Raw genomic sequence first — 16,718 nt, forward strand, 5'->3', positions numbered from 1 at the left:
CTCTGTACTTGATCCTCCCTCTCCCTGGAGTACTCTTCCCCTTTAAGTCCTTATGGTTAAGTTTCCTCATTTTGTTCAGTCAGCTTGGTAGTGAAGCCTTCTTAGGCCACCCTATCTAAAACTTTAACTCCATCTTCCCTAACATTTTATGTCTTCATTTTCTGCTTATTTTTCCTTAGTATTTATACTATATAATATACATCAAAATTTTACTTGTTTATTATGTTATTGTTTATCTTCCCTACTAGAACATAACTACCACAAGGACAGGATTTTTGTCTGTTGTGTTCACTGCTATATTTCTCAGTGCTTAAAATGATACCTGTCTATATAGTAGGTACTCAGTGAATATTTGGATGGATGGATGGATGATAGATTAATGATAAGAATAGACAGTGTTTACTTTGTTTATTCTCCAGTGCCTCAGCCTGAGAAAAATATTGGATTAATACAACACATTCAGATTTATATGACACCAGTATGCCTGAGGATATAATGTTGAAAGCATAATTTGAAATAAATGTTCAGAAGCTGTTGTATATGCTAGGGATTATTTTCTGGGAGTAAATATATAAGGCGTACAGCTGCACAGAAGATGACATAGTGCTTTTAATCAACAAAATCTGAGAATTATACAGAACTGTACAATGAAAGTGAACTTGATCTTTTTTCCTAAGTAGAAGACCAGCTCAAAAGCTTCAAATGTGACTGGCCCTTGTGAAATTAAATACTCTTAACTATGTAAATATGGTTAGAATCATTCTTTCCTTTAGGAAGTTATAGGTAAATCTAGGGAAACTAGTAATTATTCATATCAGTACAGGAAGATTTTTCCAAAAGATGTCTATGAAGGATTTGTAAAGTTTGCCATAGTTGTCTCTGTCAGGTTCTGAACTTCCTTCAGTTTTCCAATATTGTATTAGTTATTTATTGATATATAACAAATCATCCCAAAATTAAATGGTAGAAAACAAGCATTTATTATCTTACAATTTCAGTGAGTCAGGAATTTAAGAGCAGCTTTGCTAGGTGTCTCTAGCTCAGAATCTTTCATATGGTTGCAATCAAGCTACTGGAGAGTGGGAGCTGCTGCTGAGGGGGTCAGGGGAGGCGGGAGAGGCATTTCCAGGGTCACTTAGGGTTTGTGGACAGACCTCAGTTCCTTTGCCTCATGGGCCTTTCTACAGGGTTGCCTCATGATGCAGCAGCTGGCTTTCCCCAGGATCATCTATCTAGGAGAGAGCAAGAGACCACAAACAAGGTTGAAGTCATAGTCTTGTTACAGTCTAATTTTGGAAATGACATCCTTTCACCTCTGCCATTTTCTGTTCATTAGAAGTGATTCAGCAAGTCCAGTATATGCTCAAAGAGAGGCGATTATACACCAAAAAGTGGGGATCACTGGGGCCATTTTAGAGGTTGCTGCCACAAATACTTTAATCTCTTCCCACATGCTTGCTAGCTGTAATGGATTTGAGCACAATTATTTCGTTGTCACTAAAGCTGTACTTCTTTTTAGTTTATCTGTGAACTCAGTTTATAGAAGAATGAATTTAAATGGACACCTATAGAAAAAATGAATAGAGCAAATGCCTTTAAAGGCATTAGAACATAATTTTAAGCATTGTGAAATAACCATCACTTTAGGGAAGTAACAGGGCCAAGATTTTTTTTTTTCCCCTAGGAGACAGCAGAAGCCCTAAAGCAAACAACTGCTACTTTTTTTTCTTTTTTTGGTCAAAACCAATTAAGATTCCCCATTCCCTTTAAATAAGACCAAACAGTAATGTCATTAGTGGTGGGAACTTTTTGTTTGTTTGTTTATCCACTTCTGATACGTTTCCATGTTTGGTATTTGAAATGAAGGAGAGAGCTAAGGACTCTGTTCCTGCCAAGGGAGACCAAAACACTTGTCTATACGTGACATTTAGTGTAATGCTGTTTATTAAAATAGTTACTAGACAAAGATCAGCAGTCTTTTTCCTGTTTCTTTTAGTTGATTGCAAGTTAATCATTTAAGAATTGGATCTTCTGACTTCCTAGAGACTAGTAGCTCTAGATTATATGCTTGATATTAGTGGGTCCTAAGAAAGTTTTGTCTAACTTAGTAAAATTTATTGTTCTTCTAATCAATACTCTTTGTTTTTTTGCCATTTGAGAAAAAAATTTGTTCCACTTTGTTGATGTCTCTGTAAAAGCTCTTTACACATGCTTGGCATAATATAAGCACTCAGTAAACTCCTTTCTTTATGTAGAAGAAGCATCCTGAATTTCTATGTAGTGTTAAGTGCTTTCATGGCATGCAGAACTAATATTTAATAGTGCATGGGTGTTATATATTTTTAAGCCACTTGAATTTAAATGAATAACTTTCTGGCTGTCCTTTACATTTCTAAATAATTTTTTATCACTCCTAACCCATATCTTGAATTATAGTTGAAAGTAATTTTTCACTTGAGTAATTTTCAAAACAAAATACTTGGGTGATTTCATTTTTCTCTTTCCCCCTTCATTTTCCAAAATTAAAACAAACATAACACCTAAGCCAAGGTCTTTTTATGTGTGGAAAAGAAAATTCCTTGCGAATTATGATTATTAGAATTGATATGCATGTGCTTTCTACTTATAAACTAATGCTATTTTCCTTGTCCTTTTGTTTCACTGCTGCTTCAATCCTGATACATTTTGCTTCTTCCTGATTTGGATTGTATTTGTTTGCTGCTCAATTACCCTGCATTAAAAGCTTCTTGGTGATAGCAAAGATGTCCTTGGGCCATCAAGTAAGTAGCTAAAGTTTGAATGGCATGTTTGGAGACATGATAATATTTTGATGTGTACTTAGAAAAGGCATGTGGTATTTCCATTTTGGTTATTAAGTCTTCTGCTTTTCTTTCCAGGCTTTGAAATATAAAGTAAAGAATATGAATGATCATTCAGTACCCATCTGTTGTCAGTGTCCATCTGAGATTGATAGTGTTTGTATATTTACGTCCTGATTATCTGAATATGGATTATTTATTTAGCCAGTTATCTACTTCATAATTTATAAATTGATAATTCCTAAATTATGAATTAATACTTCTTTATAGTATCCTTTCTACAATCATCACAAAGCATAGATCAGAGTACTCTGAGGCTGGATATAGTACAACAAATTCACTGCCATATGAAAGTGAGAAATAGTGTCTTATTTTGTCAGAATTTTTACATAATAGATAATTTGGTTATGAAAAGTTTTTATGTATACTTTGGTGATTTCATAAGTGACCTGCTTTATCTAGGGATTTAGAAGATACACCCTTTAAATTTATGTCCAAAAAAATTTTTCTTGACCAGACGCTGTGCTAGCTTCAGGGGATACACGATGAATAAAGCATGTGCCATGCCCTTAAGATCATTATATACTAGTAGGGGAGTTAGACCCATGAATACATAATTTCAAAGCTTTGTGACATATTAAAAGTCATAGAATTACTGAGGTGAATGAAACTTCAGACATCATTTAATAAAGCATTAATTTTGTAGATGAAGAGCCTGAAGCTAAGAACTTATATATCTAAGGAGTTAGAATTGGTTGCTAGTTCAATATGTCATCTTCTGGTTTTCAGAAATCAGAATGAAACTATCATTTTACTGAATTCAAGTCTAACCAAATAATTAAGATGTTACTGCATCATAAATCAGACAAAGATTTTAACTTTATTCAAGACCAATGTGGAAGTTATATCAATTTAGGATGTTTTAGTATTTATTCCTAAGTAACTGACTGTAGTAAGTCAGTTCACCACTTTGGGGCTCATTTTTGTTATTGGCTAAAGAAGGGGACTGAGCAAGATAATGGCAAAGTTTCTTCTAGTTGTAAAATACTTTGGTCTAGATTAGTTGCTGTTTTCTCTAATAATGGTTATAGTATATTTGTGATTTTGTTTTCTAAAAAGAGAGGTAATATAAAGTGATATGCTAAAATTCCTTTTTTATTCTAATTGCAACAATTCATAGTATTTTAAATACATTGTTTATTATACATCTCGCATTATTAGAATAGTGAAATTTAAAAGTAGAAAAAGTATACAAATCCCAAAACATTTTTATGCTTTCTTGTTCAGGCTTACTTGTGATACCTGGTAGATATTTTCAATGCATTTTTCAGTTACTTTAATTACCTCATATATTTACATGTTGGCTCAGGTGAACTGATTGGCACTGCTGAACTTTACAAATAGAATTGCATTTTTAGAAATTTATTGTGGTTATATATTTTAAGCATATGTAAATTAAAATATACAACATATAGTAGAGAAGAGTTTATATTGTACTCTGCCAACTGTTTAAAGACCGAGGCTGTATAATTATTTACTGCAGACCATATATCTGTTTGAGTGAAACGTAATTTCACATAGTACTTCATTAGGATCTGTACAATTGAATTAAAAAACTATGAAGATCATATTCAAATTACTTATGTATTTGAGAAAAGGTATATCCTCTGTAAGGGGATATTTAGGATTTTCATAGAAATTTGTATGACTTTAAACAATTACTTTACTTCTTAGTTTTCACTTAGATTAAAAGCAAACACCAGACTTTGAGGCTTGTAATATTCTTCAGATTTTGTATTGATGAGTTGAATTCAGAAAGGATGGTAGTTATAGAACCATATTCTCTTAGAAGTTACAGTATGTTAATTATATTACTATTATTCCAGTGTGATTGGTTCTTACCATATTTAAAAGTAATATGACTAGCAAAGTAGGTGGCTTTGCTTTACTTTGACTACAAAGTAGAACCAGGAGAGGGCACTATAATGCTAATATCTTTAGAAGGTTAGGCAGTTGATTGAATTACCAGAAACTGTTTTGGAATCCTGCAGTGATTCATTGGTCAAATATCGATCCAAGCATTTAGTAAGTATTTATTGTCAGTTTTATGCCAAAGGATACAAATGAAAATAAAGTCACTGCCCTTCTTGAGTTTATATGTGAATAGTCTACTATTGTGCAAGTGATATAGGACATCAAAATGATTTTTATATTATGCAGATTTTCTGTATTATAGTTAATGTTTGTGAATGGGGTGAAAGAAAACAAATTTAAAAATGCTTTCTGTTTTTTTTTAAGGAAATATACTCTGTGTATTGCTATTTCTATAAGCCCTCTCATTTCAAGGTTATCAAAATCATAAACAGTAATACCTCAATCAATAAGGAGTTAGAAAGGGGTGAATAGAACTAAGTTTACACTTTTCCTTTTTTATATAGTGAAGTTATTCAAGACTTAGATATGTATGTCTTTCTTATGGAATACTAAAGCATACTTTTAATTCTTTTAGCTGTTCTTATAATGTATTTAAATTAGCCTTAAATGTACTAATACTATAAAATAATATATGAAGCATATGTAAATTATAAAGCATAATCATACAGTGAGTACATATTGAACCTACCATTCAACTAAAGAATTTGAATCCTCCAAATGCCTCATGTCTATCTATGTGCTTCTTCTCTTTCCTCTCCCTGTGCCTACCCCCCCCCAGGGGTGATGACTAATTTGTATTTTTTTGTTTATTATTCTTTGCTTTTTCAAAACTAGATTTTTGGGGTTATTTTTAGGTTACATATGTATCACTAAGGTTTGCTAGGTTTTTAATTTTATAGGAATGGTATCATGCTATATGTCATCTTCTCTGACTTGTTTTCTGTAGTTAACATTGGATTTCCAAGATTCAGCCATGTTACTGGGTATAGATAAAGACCATCTGTTTTTAGTGCTATATACTATTCCATTATATGCCTATACCACAATATATTAATCCATATTGTTTTCAGTTGATGAATATTTAAGTTGTTTTGATTTTTGCTGTTATGAACAGCGTTGCTATGAACGAATCTTATTTTTGTCTCTTGGTACACACACAGAAGAGTATTTCTAGGTATAAAGCTAGGAGTGGAATTTTTGGACCCATGGGATATGTGAAATTCAATTTTATAAGCTCTAAATGGTATTTCAAAGTGCTTATATCAGTTTATATTCTGCCAGCAATGCTTAAGATGGCTCACTGATCCCATCCTTAACCAGTATTTGGCATTATCAGACTTACTAATTTTTTTCAGTTTTACTGAGTGTAAAATATTTATTTCATTGTGATCTTGATTTGTTTTTTCCTGACTGCTAAAGAGGATGAAAATCTTTTTGTACATTTATTGGCCATTTGCATTTCTTCTTCCATGAACTAACTGTTCCTGTTTTCCCACCATTTTTCTCTTTTTTTAATTAAAGATTTTTTTAATTGAGGTATAATTGACATACAACATTGTAGTAGTTTCAAGTGTGCAACATAATGATTCCATATTTGTATATATTTTGAAGTGATAACCACAATAAATCCACTTAACATCCATCACCATACATTGTTACAGAATTTTTTTCTTGTGAAAAAAAATTTCTTCTTCTTTAAGATTTATTTACTCTTGTGATAACTTATAATGGAGAAGAATCTGAAAAAGAATATAGATAGGTAGATATCTATATACATATAAATATATAATTGAATCACTTTGCTATACACCTGAAACATAGTAAATCAACTGTACTTCAATTTTAAAAAAGATTTACTCTCTTAGCAAATTTCAAATATGCAATACAGTATTATTAACTCTAGTTGCCATGCTGTACATTACATCCACATGACTTATTTATTTTATAACTGGAAGTTTGTACCTTTTGACCCATTTTGCACAAGCACAACGCCATCCCCCTCTCTGGCAAACCGCCGATTTGTTATCTATATCTGTGAGTTCAGTTTTTGTTGTTGTTCTTGGTTATTTGTTTAGCTGCCACATATAAAGGAGATCATATGGTATTTGTCTTTCTCTGACTTATCTCACTTAGCATAATGCTCTGAAGGTCCATCCATGTTGTCACAAATGAAAAGATTTCATTCTTCCATTGATGGACACTTCGGTTGTTTCTGTATCTTGGCTATTGTAAATAATGCTCCAGTGAACATGGAATGCGTGTATCTTTTCAAATTAGGGTTTTCATTTTCTTTGGATAAATACCCAGAAGTGGAATTGCTGGATCATGTGGTAGTTCTATATAGGTTTACTTTTTGAGGAACCTACATACTGTTTTCCATAATGGCTGCACCATTTACATTCCCACCAACAGTGCACAAGGGTTCCCTTTTCTCCACATCCTCATCAATACTTGTTATTTCTTGTCTCTTTGATAATAACAATTCTAACAGGTGTGAGGTGATACCTCATTGTGGTTTTGATTTGCATTTCCCTGATGATCAGTGATGTTGAGCATCTTTTCATGTACCTTTTGGCTATTGAGCTATATGAGTTCTGTATATATTTTGGATATTAACCCCTTATCAGATATATGATTTGCAAGCATTTTATTCCATTCATTATATTGATGGTTTCCTTTGCTGTGCAGAAGCTTTTTAATTTGATGTAGTTTCACTTGTTTATTTTTGCTTTTATTGCCTTTCCTTTTGCTGTCAAATCTAAAAAATCATTGCCAAGACTGATGTCAGGAAGCTCACTTCCAGGGACTTCCCTGTTGGTGCAGTGGCTAAGAATCCACCTGCCAATGAAGGGGACATGGGTTCAAGCCCTGGTCCGGGAGGATCCCACATGCTGTGGACAACTAAGCCCGTGCGCCACAACTAATGTGCCTACGCTCTCAAGCCCGCGAGCCACAACTACTGAGCCTGCGTGCTGCAACTACTGAAGGCCGTGCACCTAGAGCCTGTGCTCTGCAACAAGAGAAGCCACTGCAATGAGAAACCCGCACACTGCAATGTGAAGCCCATGCACCGCAGTGAAGAGCAGCCCCCGCTCGCCGCAACTAGAGAAAGCCTGCGCGCAGCAATGAAGGCCCAACACAGCCAAAAATAAATAAATAAATTAAAAAAAAAAAAAGAAGGTCACTTCCAGTTTTCTTCTGGGAGTTTTATAGTTTCAGGTCTTAAATTTGAGTCTTTAATCCATTTTGAGTTAATTATTTTGTCAGAAAATAAGTGGTCCAGTTTCATCCTTTTGCATGTGTCTGTCTAGTTTCCCCAACACCATTTATTAAAGAGACTGGCCTTTTCCCCATTGTATATTCTTGGCTCCTTTGTCATAAATTAATTGGCCATATATGTGTAGGTTTATTTCTGGGCTCTCTATTCTGTGCCATTGATCTATGTGTCCCTTTTTATGCCAATACGACAGTGTTTTGATTACTGTAGCTTTGTAATATAATTTGAGATCAGGGAGTGTGATGCCTCCAGCTTTGTTCTTTCTCAAGATGACTTTGGCTGCTCGGGGTCTTGTGTGGTTCCACACGAATTCCATTGGAATTTTGAGAGGGATTGCATTGTCTGTAGATTGCTTTGGGTAGTATGGACATTTTAATACTATCCCTCCAGTCCATAGCATGGTATATCTCTCCATTTGTGTGTGTCTTCTTCAATTTCTTTCCTCAGTGTTTTACAGTCTTCAGTGTTACTGGTCTTTCAACTCCTTGGTTAAGTTTATTCTCAGGCATTCTTTTTGATGCATCCTCCCATTTTTCTTTTGCATTTTTGGTCTTTTTCTAATTGATTTATACGAGTTTTTTTTTTAACATATTCTGGATACCAACTCTTTGTTAATTATATGTGTTGCAAATATCTTCTCTTGTTTTTTTTTATTTCTTTATATCTTTTGATTAGATTAATTCTTAATTTTTTTTTCTTTTTTGGTTAGTGCTTTGTTGTGTCTTTTTTTTAATTTTTGAATTTTATTTATTTTTTTATACAGCAGGTTCTTATTAGTCATCAATTTTATACACATCAATGTATACATGTCAATTCCAATAGCCTAATTCATCACACCCCCACCCCCACCCCCCTGCCGCTTTCCCCCCTTGGTGTGCATATGTTTGTTCTCTACATCTATGTCTCAATTTCTGCCCTGCAAACTGGTTCATCTGTACTATTTTTCTCGGTTCCACATATATGCGTTAATATAAGATACTTGTTTTTCTCTTTCTGACTTACTTCACTCTGTATGACAGTCTCTAGATCCATCCACATCTCAACAAATGACCCAATTTTGTTCCTTTTTTATGGCTGAGTAATATTCCATTGTATATATGTACCACATCTTCTTTATCCATTCATCTGTCAATGGGCATTTAGGTTGCTTCCATGACCAGGCTATTGTAAATAGTGCTGCAATGAACATTGGGGTGCATGTGTCTTTTTGAATTATGCTTTTCTCTGCGTATATGCCCAGTAGTGGGATTGCAGGATCATGTGGTAATTCTATTTTTAGTTTTTTAAGGAACCTCCATACTGTTCTCCATAGTGGCTGTATCAGTTTACATTCCCACCAACAGTGCAAGAGGGTTCCCTTTTCTCCACACCCTCTCCAGTATTTGTTGTTTGTAGATTTTCTGATGAAGCCCATTCTAACTGGTGTGAGGTGATAACCTCATTGTAGTTTTGATTTGCATTTCTCTAATAATCAGTGATGTAGAACAGCTTTTCATGTGCTTTTTGACCATCTGTATGTCTTCTTCGGAGAAGTGTCTATTTAGGTCTTCTGGCCATTTTTGGATTGGGTTGTTTGTTTTTTTAATATTGAGCTGCATGAGCTGTTTATATATTTTGGAGATTAATCCTTTGTCCATTGATTCATTTGCAAATATTTTCTCCCATTCTGAGGGTTGTCTTTTTGTCTTGTTTATGGTTTCCTTTGCTGTGCAAAAGCTTTGAAGTTTCATTAGGTCCCATTTGTTTATTTTTGTTTTTATTTCCATTACTCTAGGAGGTGGATCAAAAAATATCTTGCTGTGATTTATGTCAAAGAGTGATCTTCCTATGTTTTCCTCTAAGAGTTTTACATTGTCTGGTCTTACATTTAGTTCTCTAATGCATTTATTTTTGGGTATGGTGTTAGAGAGTGTTCTAATTTCATTCTTTTACATGTAGCTGTCCAGTTTTCCCAGCACCACTTCTTGAAGAGACTGTCTTTTCTCCATTGTATATCCTTGCCTCCTTTGTCATAGATTGGTTGACCATAGGTACGTGGGTTTTAAAGGTTTCCTCTTTAAAGGAATCATTTCCTACCCCAAATTTATAAAGATACTCTCTTAAATTTTCTTTAAAAAGCTTTCAAGTTTTGCTTTTTGCATTTATGTTTTTAATTTCATAAAAAATATTCTTTGTGTGTTGTATGAGAGTGGAACCTATTTTTCCAACATGGATGACCAATTTTCCTAGTATCAATATTATTAATTGCATAGTCTTTCCTACCTCTGGCATATATATACGCTCCACATATGCATGGGTTTGTCTCTGAGAGCTCTCTGTTAAGGTCTTTAGATCAATTTGTCTCTCTCTATATCAATACCATACATTTTAAATTTCAGTAATAATTTTTAGGTATTAAATGGATATTGGATTTAGTAACTGAATAAGCCACCATATACTTTATGATAATGAAGTTTCATAAAAATATAAAATTTGTTGATTTGATTCCTTCAACAAAATTCTTTTGAACACCTTCAGTATGCCAGAATCACACTGGGACTTGAGGATTTATGGAAAAATAAGGCAGACAAAACTCCCTTCTCATGGAAGTTATGGTCTCATGTAGAAGGCAGATAATAGACAAATAAATGATATAATTTCAGATGCTGATAAGAGCTACAGTGAAAATCAGGTAGGGTAAAGTGATAGAATATAATTGTGGTAGAATGGGCACTAACCAAAACAAAAAAAAACAAAACCAGAATTGATAAATTGTATTATATTAAAATTAGGAACTGACTTATCAAAAAGCACAATGAGGGGCTTTTCTAAAGAGATGACATTTGAACACAGACAACAAATGACGAGAGTGGTCAATAATATGAAGATGTGGGGTAGAAGTATTCCAGGTAGAAGGGAAAAAAGATATAAGGGCTGTGACTGGGGCAAGATGGCATGTTTGAGGAATACCAAGAAGGCCATTATGGCTGGAGCCAAGTGAATAAAGAGGAAAATAGTAGAGAATGAGGTTGGAAAGATAAGCAGGGGCCAGACTGTTGAATCTTTAGGCCATGGAATTTATTGCAAATATAATGGAAAGCCATTGTGGATATTTCTCCTTAATACAAATCTGATCTATGGTTTACAAAGATTACTCAGGCTTTTGTATAGAAAATGAACTCTACACAAGGCAGGGAGCAAGATGCTAAGTCCGGAGACCGAGTAGAAATCTGCTGCTGTGATATTGGTGGTAATGCTGGCTTGGAACAGGGTGGTAGTTGTGGAAGAGAGGAGAAGTAGGAGGATTCCAGATAAATTTTGAAGATAGAGTATAAAGATCTCACAGATGAATTGGATATGAAATGTGAAAGAAAGAAAAAATATCAAAGAATACATATAAGGTTTTTGGCCTGAGAAAGTGGGGGAAGGAAATAGTGATTCCATTAACAGATGGGAGAGAGGCAGGTTTGGAGGATAAGGAAAGGCAAGAATGGTTCTGGATAAATTTGAGATGTCTGTAAAATAATAGAGGTGATTATAAGGCAGGTAGTTGGATATGTGAGTTTTTGAGTTTAGGAGGAGATAAAAATTTAGTAGTCATCAGTATAAGGATTTTTTTTTATGGACTTGATGGGAAAATAAATTTATATCTTTACTTGGATGATAAGTGAAAGTATTTTTGAGTTTTTACTTTAAAATTTAAGGAGCTAAAATATAATTTTGATAACTTTAGCACAATTTGAAAACATGTTAAAACAATTATATTTAAAAGATATGGTGATTAAAAATGTGAATATTAAGTTCTCATTAAGTTTAAAATTACATCTAGACTGAAGACAGAATCATCCTCTCTCAAGATAAAACTAAAGTTTTCATAGACTGAAAAGCAGTTATATAAAATGAAAGCTTGGAGATCCTGGGGTACTGTGGATTAGCTCACGATTTGCCCTACTTCTTCAATGAGTATTTTTCTCTTTTCTACCCTCTCTGGAACTGGACATTGCTCTCCTCTATTAGTAGCTTTGTCAAATGGGTGAATAGCAGCCTTAAACACTAGATTGATTGTTGGGACAGCAAGCTTTTGAGACCAGACTTTGAACCAAATGGTTCTGAGTTAGAATCTTACCTCTGTTATTTAGTCTTAGGCAAGACAATCTCTGAACCTAAAGTTTCCCCATCTCTAAAACAAGAATCACACCTACTTTCCATGAAAATTAGAAATTAGAGTAGAAATTCTAGTGAATATAAAATACCATTTTATACTGCTGTTAATTTGTATTTTTTTTCATTACTAATGAGGTTGACTATCTTTTCATATGTTTACTGACCATTTGTATTTCTTCTGTGAAATGACATTGTCTTTTGCTTACTGCTCTATTGGCAAATATATAGAGTTAATAACACAATGAAAGGTTGACAGTAAACCTTGGAGTACTTTCATTATCAGAATATGTACTTTCATTTTTATGAGGTCTATAATTTGTATAATTTGACTCATACCTATAAATTCCTCTTGAATTGATAACAAACTAAAAATAAAACAATTATGTTAATTTTTTATTAAAGTATTGAGTTGGTAAAATGAATATAACCACTGAGGCCATTTCAGTCGTAGTTCTATTCCATGTTATTAACTATGCCGTTATGTAAATCTATGAATTAAGTACTAATTCTTTTTTCCTTCTTTCCTTGAGCTGTGGTAGCAAACAGTGACGATACTCAACACCTGACACCAGGAAAGATGAGTCAGCGCCAAGGGAAAGAAGCTTTTCCAACGCCAACCAAAGATTTGTATCAGCCATGTTTTAGTCCAGCAAGTCCTCATAGCCAGGGTAAGGAGTTGTACTTTAATGTTTTTTGTTGTTTCTGATGGTGTGGTGTGTGTGTGTGTGTGTGTGTGTGTGTGTGCATGTGCGTGTGCGTGTGTGTGTGTGTGTGTGTGTGTGTTTAGGGAGAAAATGACATTTGGGGGTCTATCATGACTTTTCTTTTGGGCTGTTTGGTTTTATAAAGGTTGATGTTTGTTTTGCTTGTTCATAATACTCTTGAAATGAGTGCATTTTCCTTTGGAGTCCTTTAATTCCCCTTATATTCTACAACATATTTGGTTACTTGTATCATTCTTCTCATTCAGTGATTCTCAAACTTTTTGGTCCAGGACTCCTTTGTACTGTCAAAGATTACTGAAGCCCCCAAAGAACTTTCGTTTATTTGGGTTAGATAACCTCCTGATACTTAACTGTATTGTAAATTAAAACTAAAACCTTAAAAAAAAAAAAAAAAAACTAAAACCTTAAAAAATGTTCAGTGTTTTTTTAATTGAAGTATAGTTGATGTACGTACAATATTATGCACATTACAGGTGTACAATATAGTGATTCACAATTTTTAAAGGTTATACTCCATTTATATTTATTATAAAATATTGGCTACATTCCCTGTGTCATATAATAAATCCTGTAGCTTATTTTATATGTAATAGTTTGTTTAAAATGTTTACTCTTAATTCATTTAAAATTAAATAATAAACCTATCACAGATTAATATGATTAAAATATTTTTATGAAAAATAACTGTCTCCCTCTCCCCCACCAAAAAGAAAGTTGAGTGAGAATGAGAAGAGTAGTATTCTTTTCCCTCAGGGTCCCTCAACCTTGGACCTGTTGTCATTTGGGGCTGGGTAATTCTTTGTTGAGGGGAGGTATCCTGTGCATTGTAGGATATTTAGCAGCATCCTTGGCCACTATGCACTAGATGCCAATAGCATTTTTCCTGATTGTGACAACTAGAAACAGCTCTAGATCTTGACAAATGTCCCTTGCAGGACAAAATTGTCTCTGGCTGAGAACTACTGTTTTACAGTTTTTGCAAATCTCTTTAATTTTTATGTCTAGCTTTATCAAGGACATTTGTAAGTGAAACCGGCCTTCTTTTACTGCAAGTGCATAGCAGTGAAGAAATCAGTGACTACTACTGCAGTCTGGTGCCTCTGCTTTGATATGTGCTGAAGTGCCAATGGTCTTACCCAGCATTGCTTTTGCACTATCAGTGAAAATGTCAACACAGTGAAAAGTATTATGAAACTAGTTTTGACGTTGCAGACCCTTTAAAAGAGTCTTGGGGACTTCCAGGAATTATGGAATTCCTAATTCATAATTGATACCTTTTGTATATTCGCTTCTGCTTCTTAGCTAAAGTTTATTTGATCAAATGCTTTGAACTCTCCGGTGGTACTACTAGTAACTGTGGTGGAAAGACTTCTGCTTTTAAAACTAAGAACTTAAATTTGGTGTTTGAAAGCTAATATGTACTTAGGTTATCAAATATTTTTAAAAATTTAGAGTCTTAACAATTATGTTATACTGTCTGTATAGTTAGTCAGGTTTTAGTGTTGTTACTTTATGAATTATTCATTGAAGTAGGCTTTAGTTACTTCTTTTTAAACGAATATTAACTGGTTAATAGTAAGTTACATGATCACTTTCAAACTTATTCCAGTAGAAAATGTTTTTCTAGTCAAGTGTTAGATGGAGACATTTTTATATAGCATTTCAGGAATTGGAAAAACTTTAACAAGATAAAAACAATTACTACTATGCTAAAATTTATTGCTTGGTTGTTGAATACATTTTGGAAAGTTAACATTTTTGTTACTAAATGCTTTTTTGAAAATGGATATATGGTACACAATGGTATACATAAGCTTCATTAAGATAAAATTCTGAAAGGATGCAGCTTACGTGATTTTTTCGTTCTGTGCACCAGAATTTTGACTGTAATAAATATGGTTCATCTGATTCATATATCTGTGTACTAGAATATTTAGAGGAATTCTTTAACTTGGAATTTAATGAAACAACAAAAAGGTTAGTTACTAATCATTAAAAGTACTTTCATGTGTCACGAACATTTTCCGGCAAACAGGGAATTTGAGAGAATAGTACAATGAACACTAATAAATCCATCAAGTAGATGTAAGAAGTTATTAACCTTTTGTTGGATTTATTTTATTTATTTGGGAGTGGGGCTGGAATATTTGGAGTAAATCATAGACCTCATGATGTTGTACCCCCAAATACTTAATCCATCTCTAAAAATTAAGAACATTTTCTTATATAACCATAAAACCTTTATTAGATCTAACAAAGTTAATGATAATTATTTAATATAAGCTAACACCTAGCTCAAATTTAAATTTCCCAAATTGTCCCCAAGTTTTTTGCAATAAGCTTCTTGAAACCAGGATCCAAGAAAAGTTCATGCATTGCATTTGGTTGTTACATAATTAAATCTCCTTTAATCCCAAAGAGCCTCCTTGTTTACTCTTATTTTATTTTCTCTTGTGCCTTTGACTTTTTTAAGAAACTAGGTCAGTGTCCCTACAGAGTGCTGGACCTTTTCGATTTGATTGCCTCCTTGCAGTATTGTTTTATTTGTTTCCCCCTGTCTTTCGTATTTTCTGTGAACTGGAAGTTAAATGCAAAGGCTTGACTACATTCAGGTTGAACATTTTTGGCAAGATTATTTTCTAGGGGATGTGTACCACTTCATGCTGCCTCGCATGAGAATTCACTCAACATATGATTGTCCCACTATTAGTGATGTGAGATTGATCAGTAGGTTCAGGTGGTGGCAGCCTAATCCTCTTCAATTGAAAGTTGCATCTTTTCTCCCCTTATAACCTGAAAGTAAAAGACAGTTGGCACCTAGTAAATATTCTGTTCCCCATCAACTTTTCACCTAAAGGTGTAAGCACTCTTTGATGATCAAGATCAATTAGGGTGGAAAACAACATTAGGGTGGAAAAGTGGTGATTTTCTAATTCTGTCATTCTTTTTACACTTGAAGTTTTTCTGTAAGAAAGAGATCTTAATTATCTTAAGGTACCTAATAAACACTGAAATAAGTTCCTATAGGAAAGTCAGGATACATGGTTATTGCCTCCTAAGTACCAGTTTTTTAGATTAAAAAGAAGACATAAAGTCTACTTCCGGTGGTGACGTATTTTTTGGGCTTACAAATATTTTAATGTAAAGAACTCATGCATTGAAGATAGTAATAGTATCTATCCAGCACATAAGATTTTTATAAGGATTTAAATGCGTTAATACATATAAGAAGTTTAGAACATAGCCTGGTAAATGATAACCACTCACGATAGCTGATTAATAATAATATTAATAACCACAACAACAATATTATTACTATTATTATTGTTTTAAATAAATGATTCTATTTGAGTTGAAGGCTGATATTTCGACTTTTGCTGTACTTCAGCATCTTATAGAGGCTCAGTTGGAAATTCTTTTAGTATGGATGGCCATGCACAACCTCTAACTTTTGCATTTACAGCGTCCGTAGTGTTAGTTATATCTTGATTTACACCTAAATGTTCCTGGGTAAGTTATGGGTAAATTAATAGTTGTAGAGTGAATTACATACTGAACGTACTTCTCTGTTAAAGTCAGCCTATTGGGTTTTTGAAATGTATAATATCTCCCTCTGGTTTACCTACTGAAATTCCACATCATAGTTTTCAGGTGTCAGAGGTGTGTTTGAAATAAGATAAACCCATTAACTCTTGGTTATGGTGAAGATAAATTATCGGGGATTAACAAATATCTAGAAAACCTCTTTGATAGGTCTGCCATGACTCAAGTACTCTAGATCAGTATTTCAGCTTCTGAATGGAAAGAATTAGAATTCCA

General features: G+C 33.6%; 1 protein-coding gene across 4 annotated transcripts in view; it reads left to right on the plus strand.

The window, feature by feature from the left end:
* OSBPL8 (oxysterol binding protein like 8) overlaps positions 1-16,718 on the plus strand; it is a 193,730-nt gene that overhangs the window by 86,960 nt on the left and 90,052 nt on the right. For 2 of the 4 annotated variants that reach the window (XM_079937597.1, XM_079937599.1), the window contains one exon: positions 12,705-12,842. In XM_079937597.1, coding sequence (XP_079793723.1) covers positions 12,705-12,842 — 138 coding nt within the window. Of the gene's footprint in view, positions 1-2,743; positions 2,781-12,704; positions 12,843-16,718 lie in introns of all 4 variants that reach the window. The other 2 variants (XM_079937598.1, XM_079937600.1) reach the window with 2 other exon arrangements.

This window comes from Stenella coeruleoalba (assembly GCF_951394435.1).
Source record: "Stenella coeruleoalba genome assembly, chromosome: 11".
Lineage (NCBI taxonomy): Eukaryota > Metazoa > Chordata > Mammalia > Artiodactyla > Delphinidae > Stenella > Stenella coeruleoalba.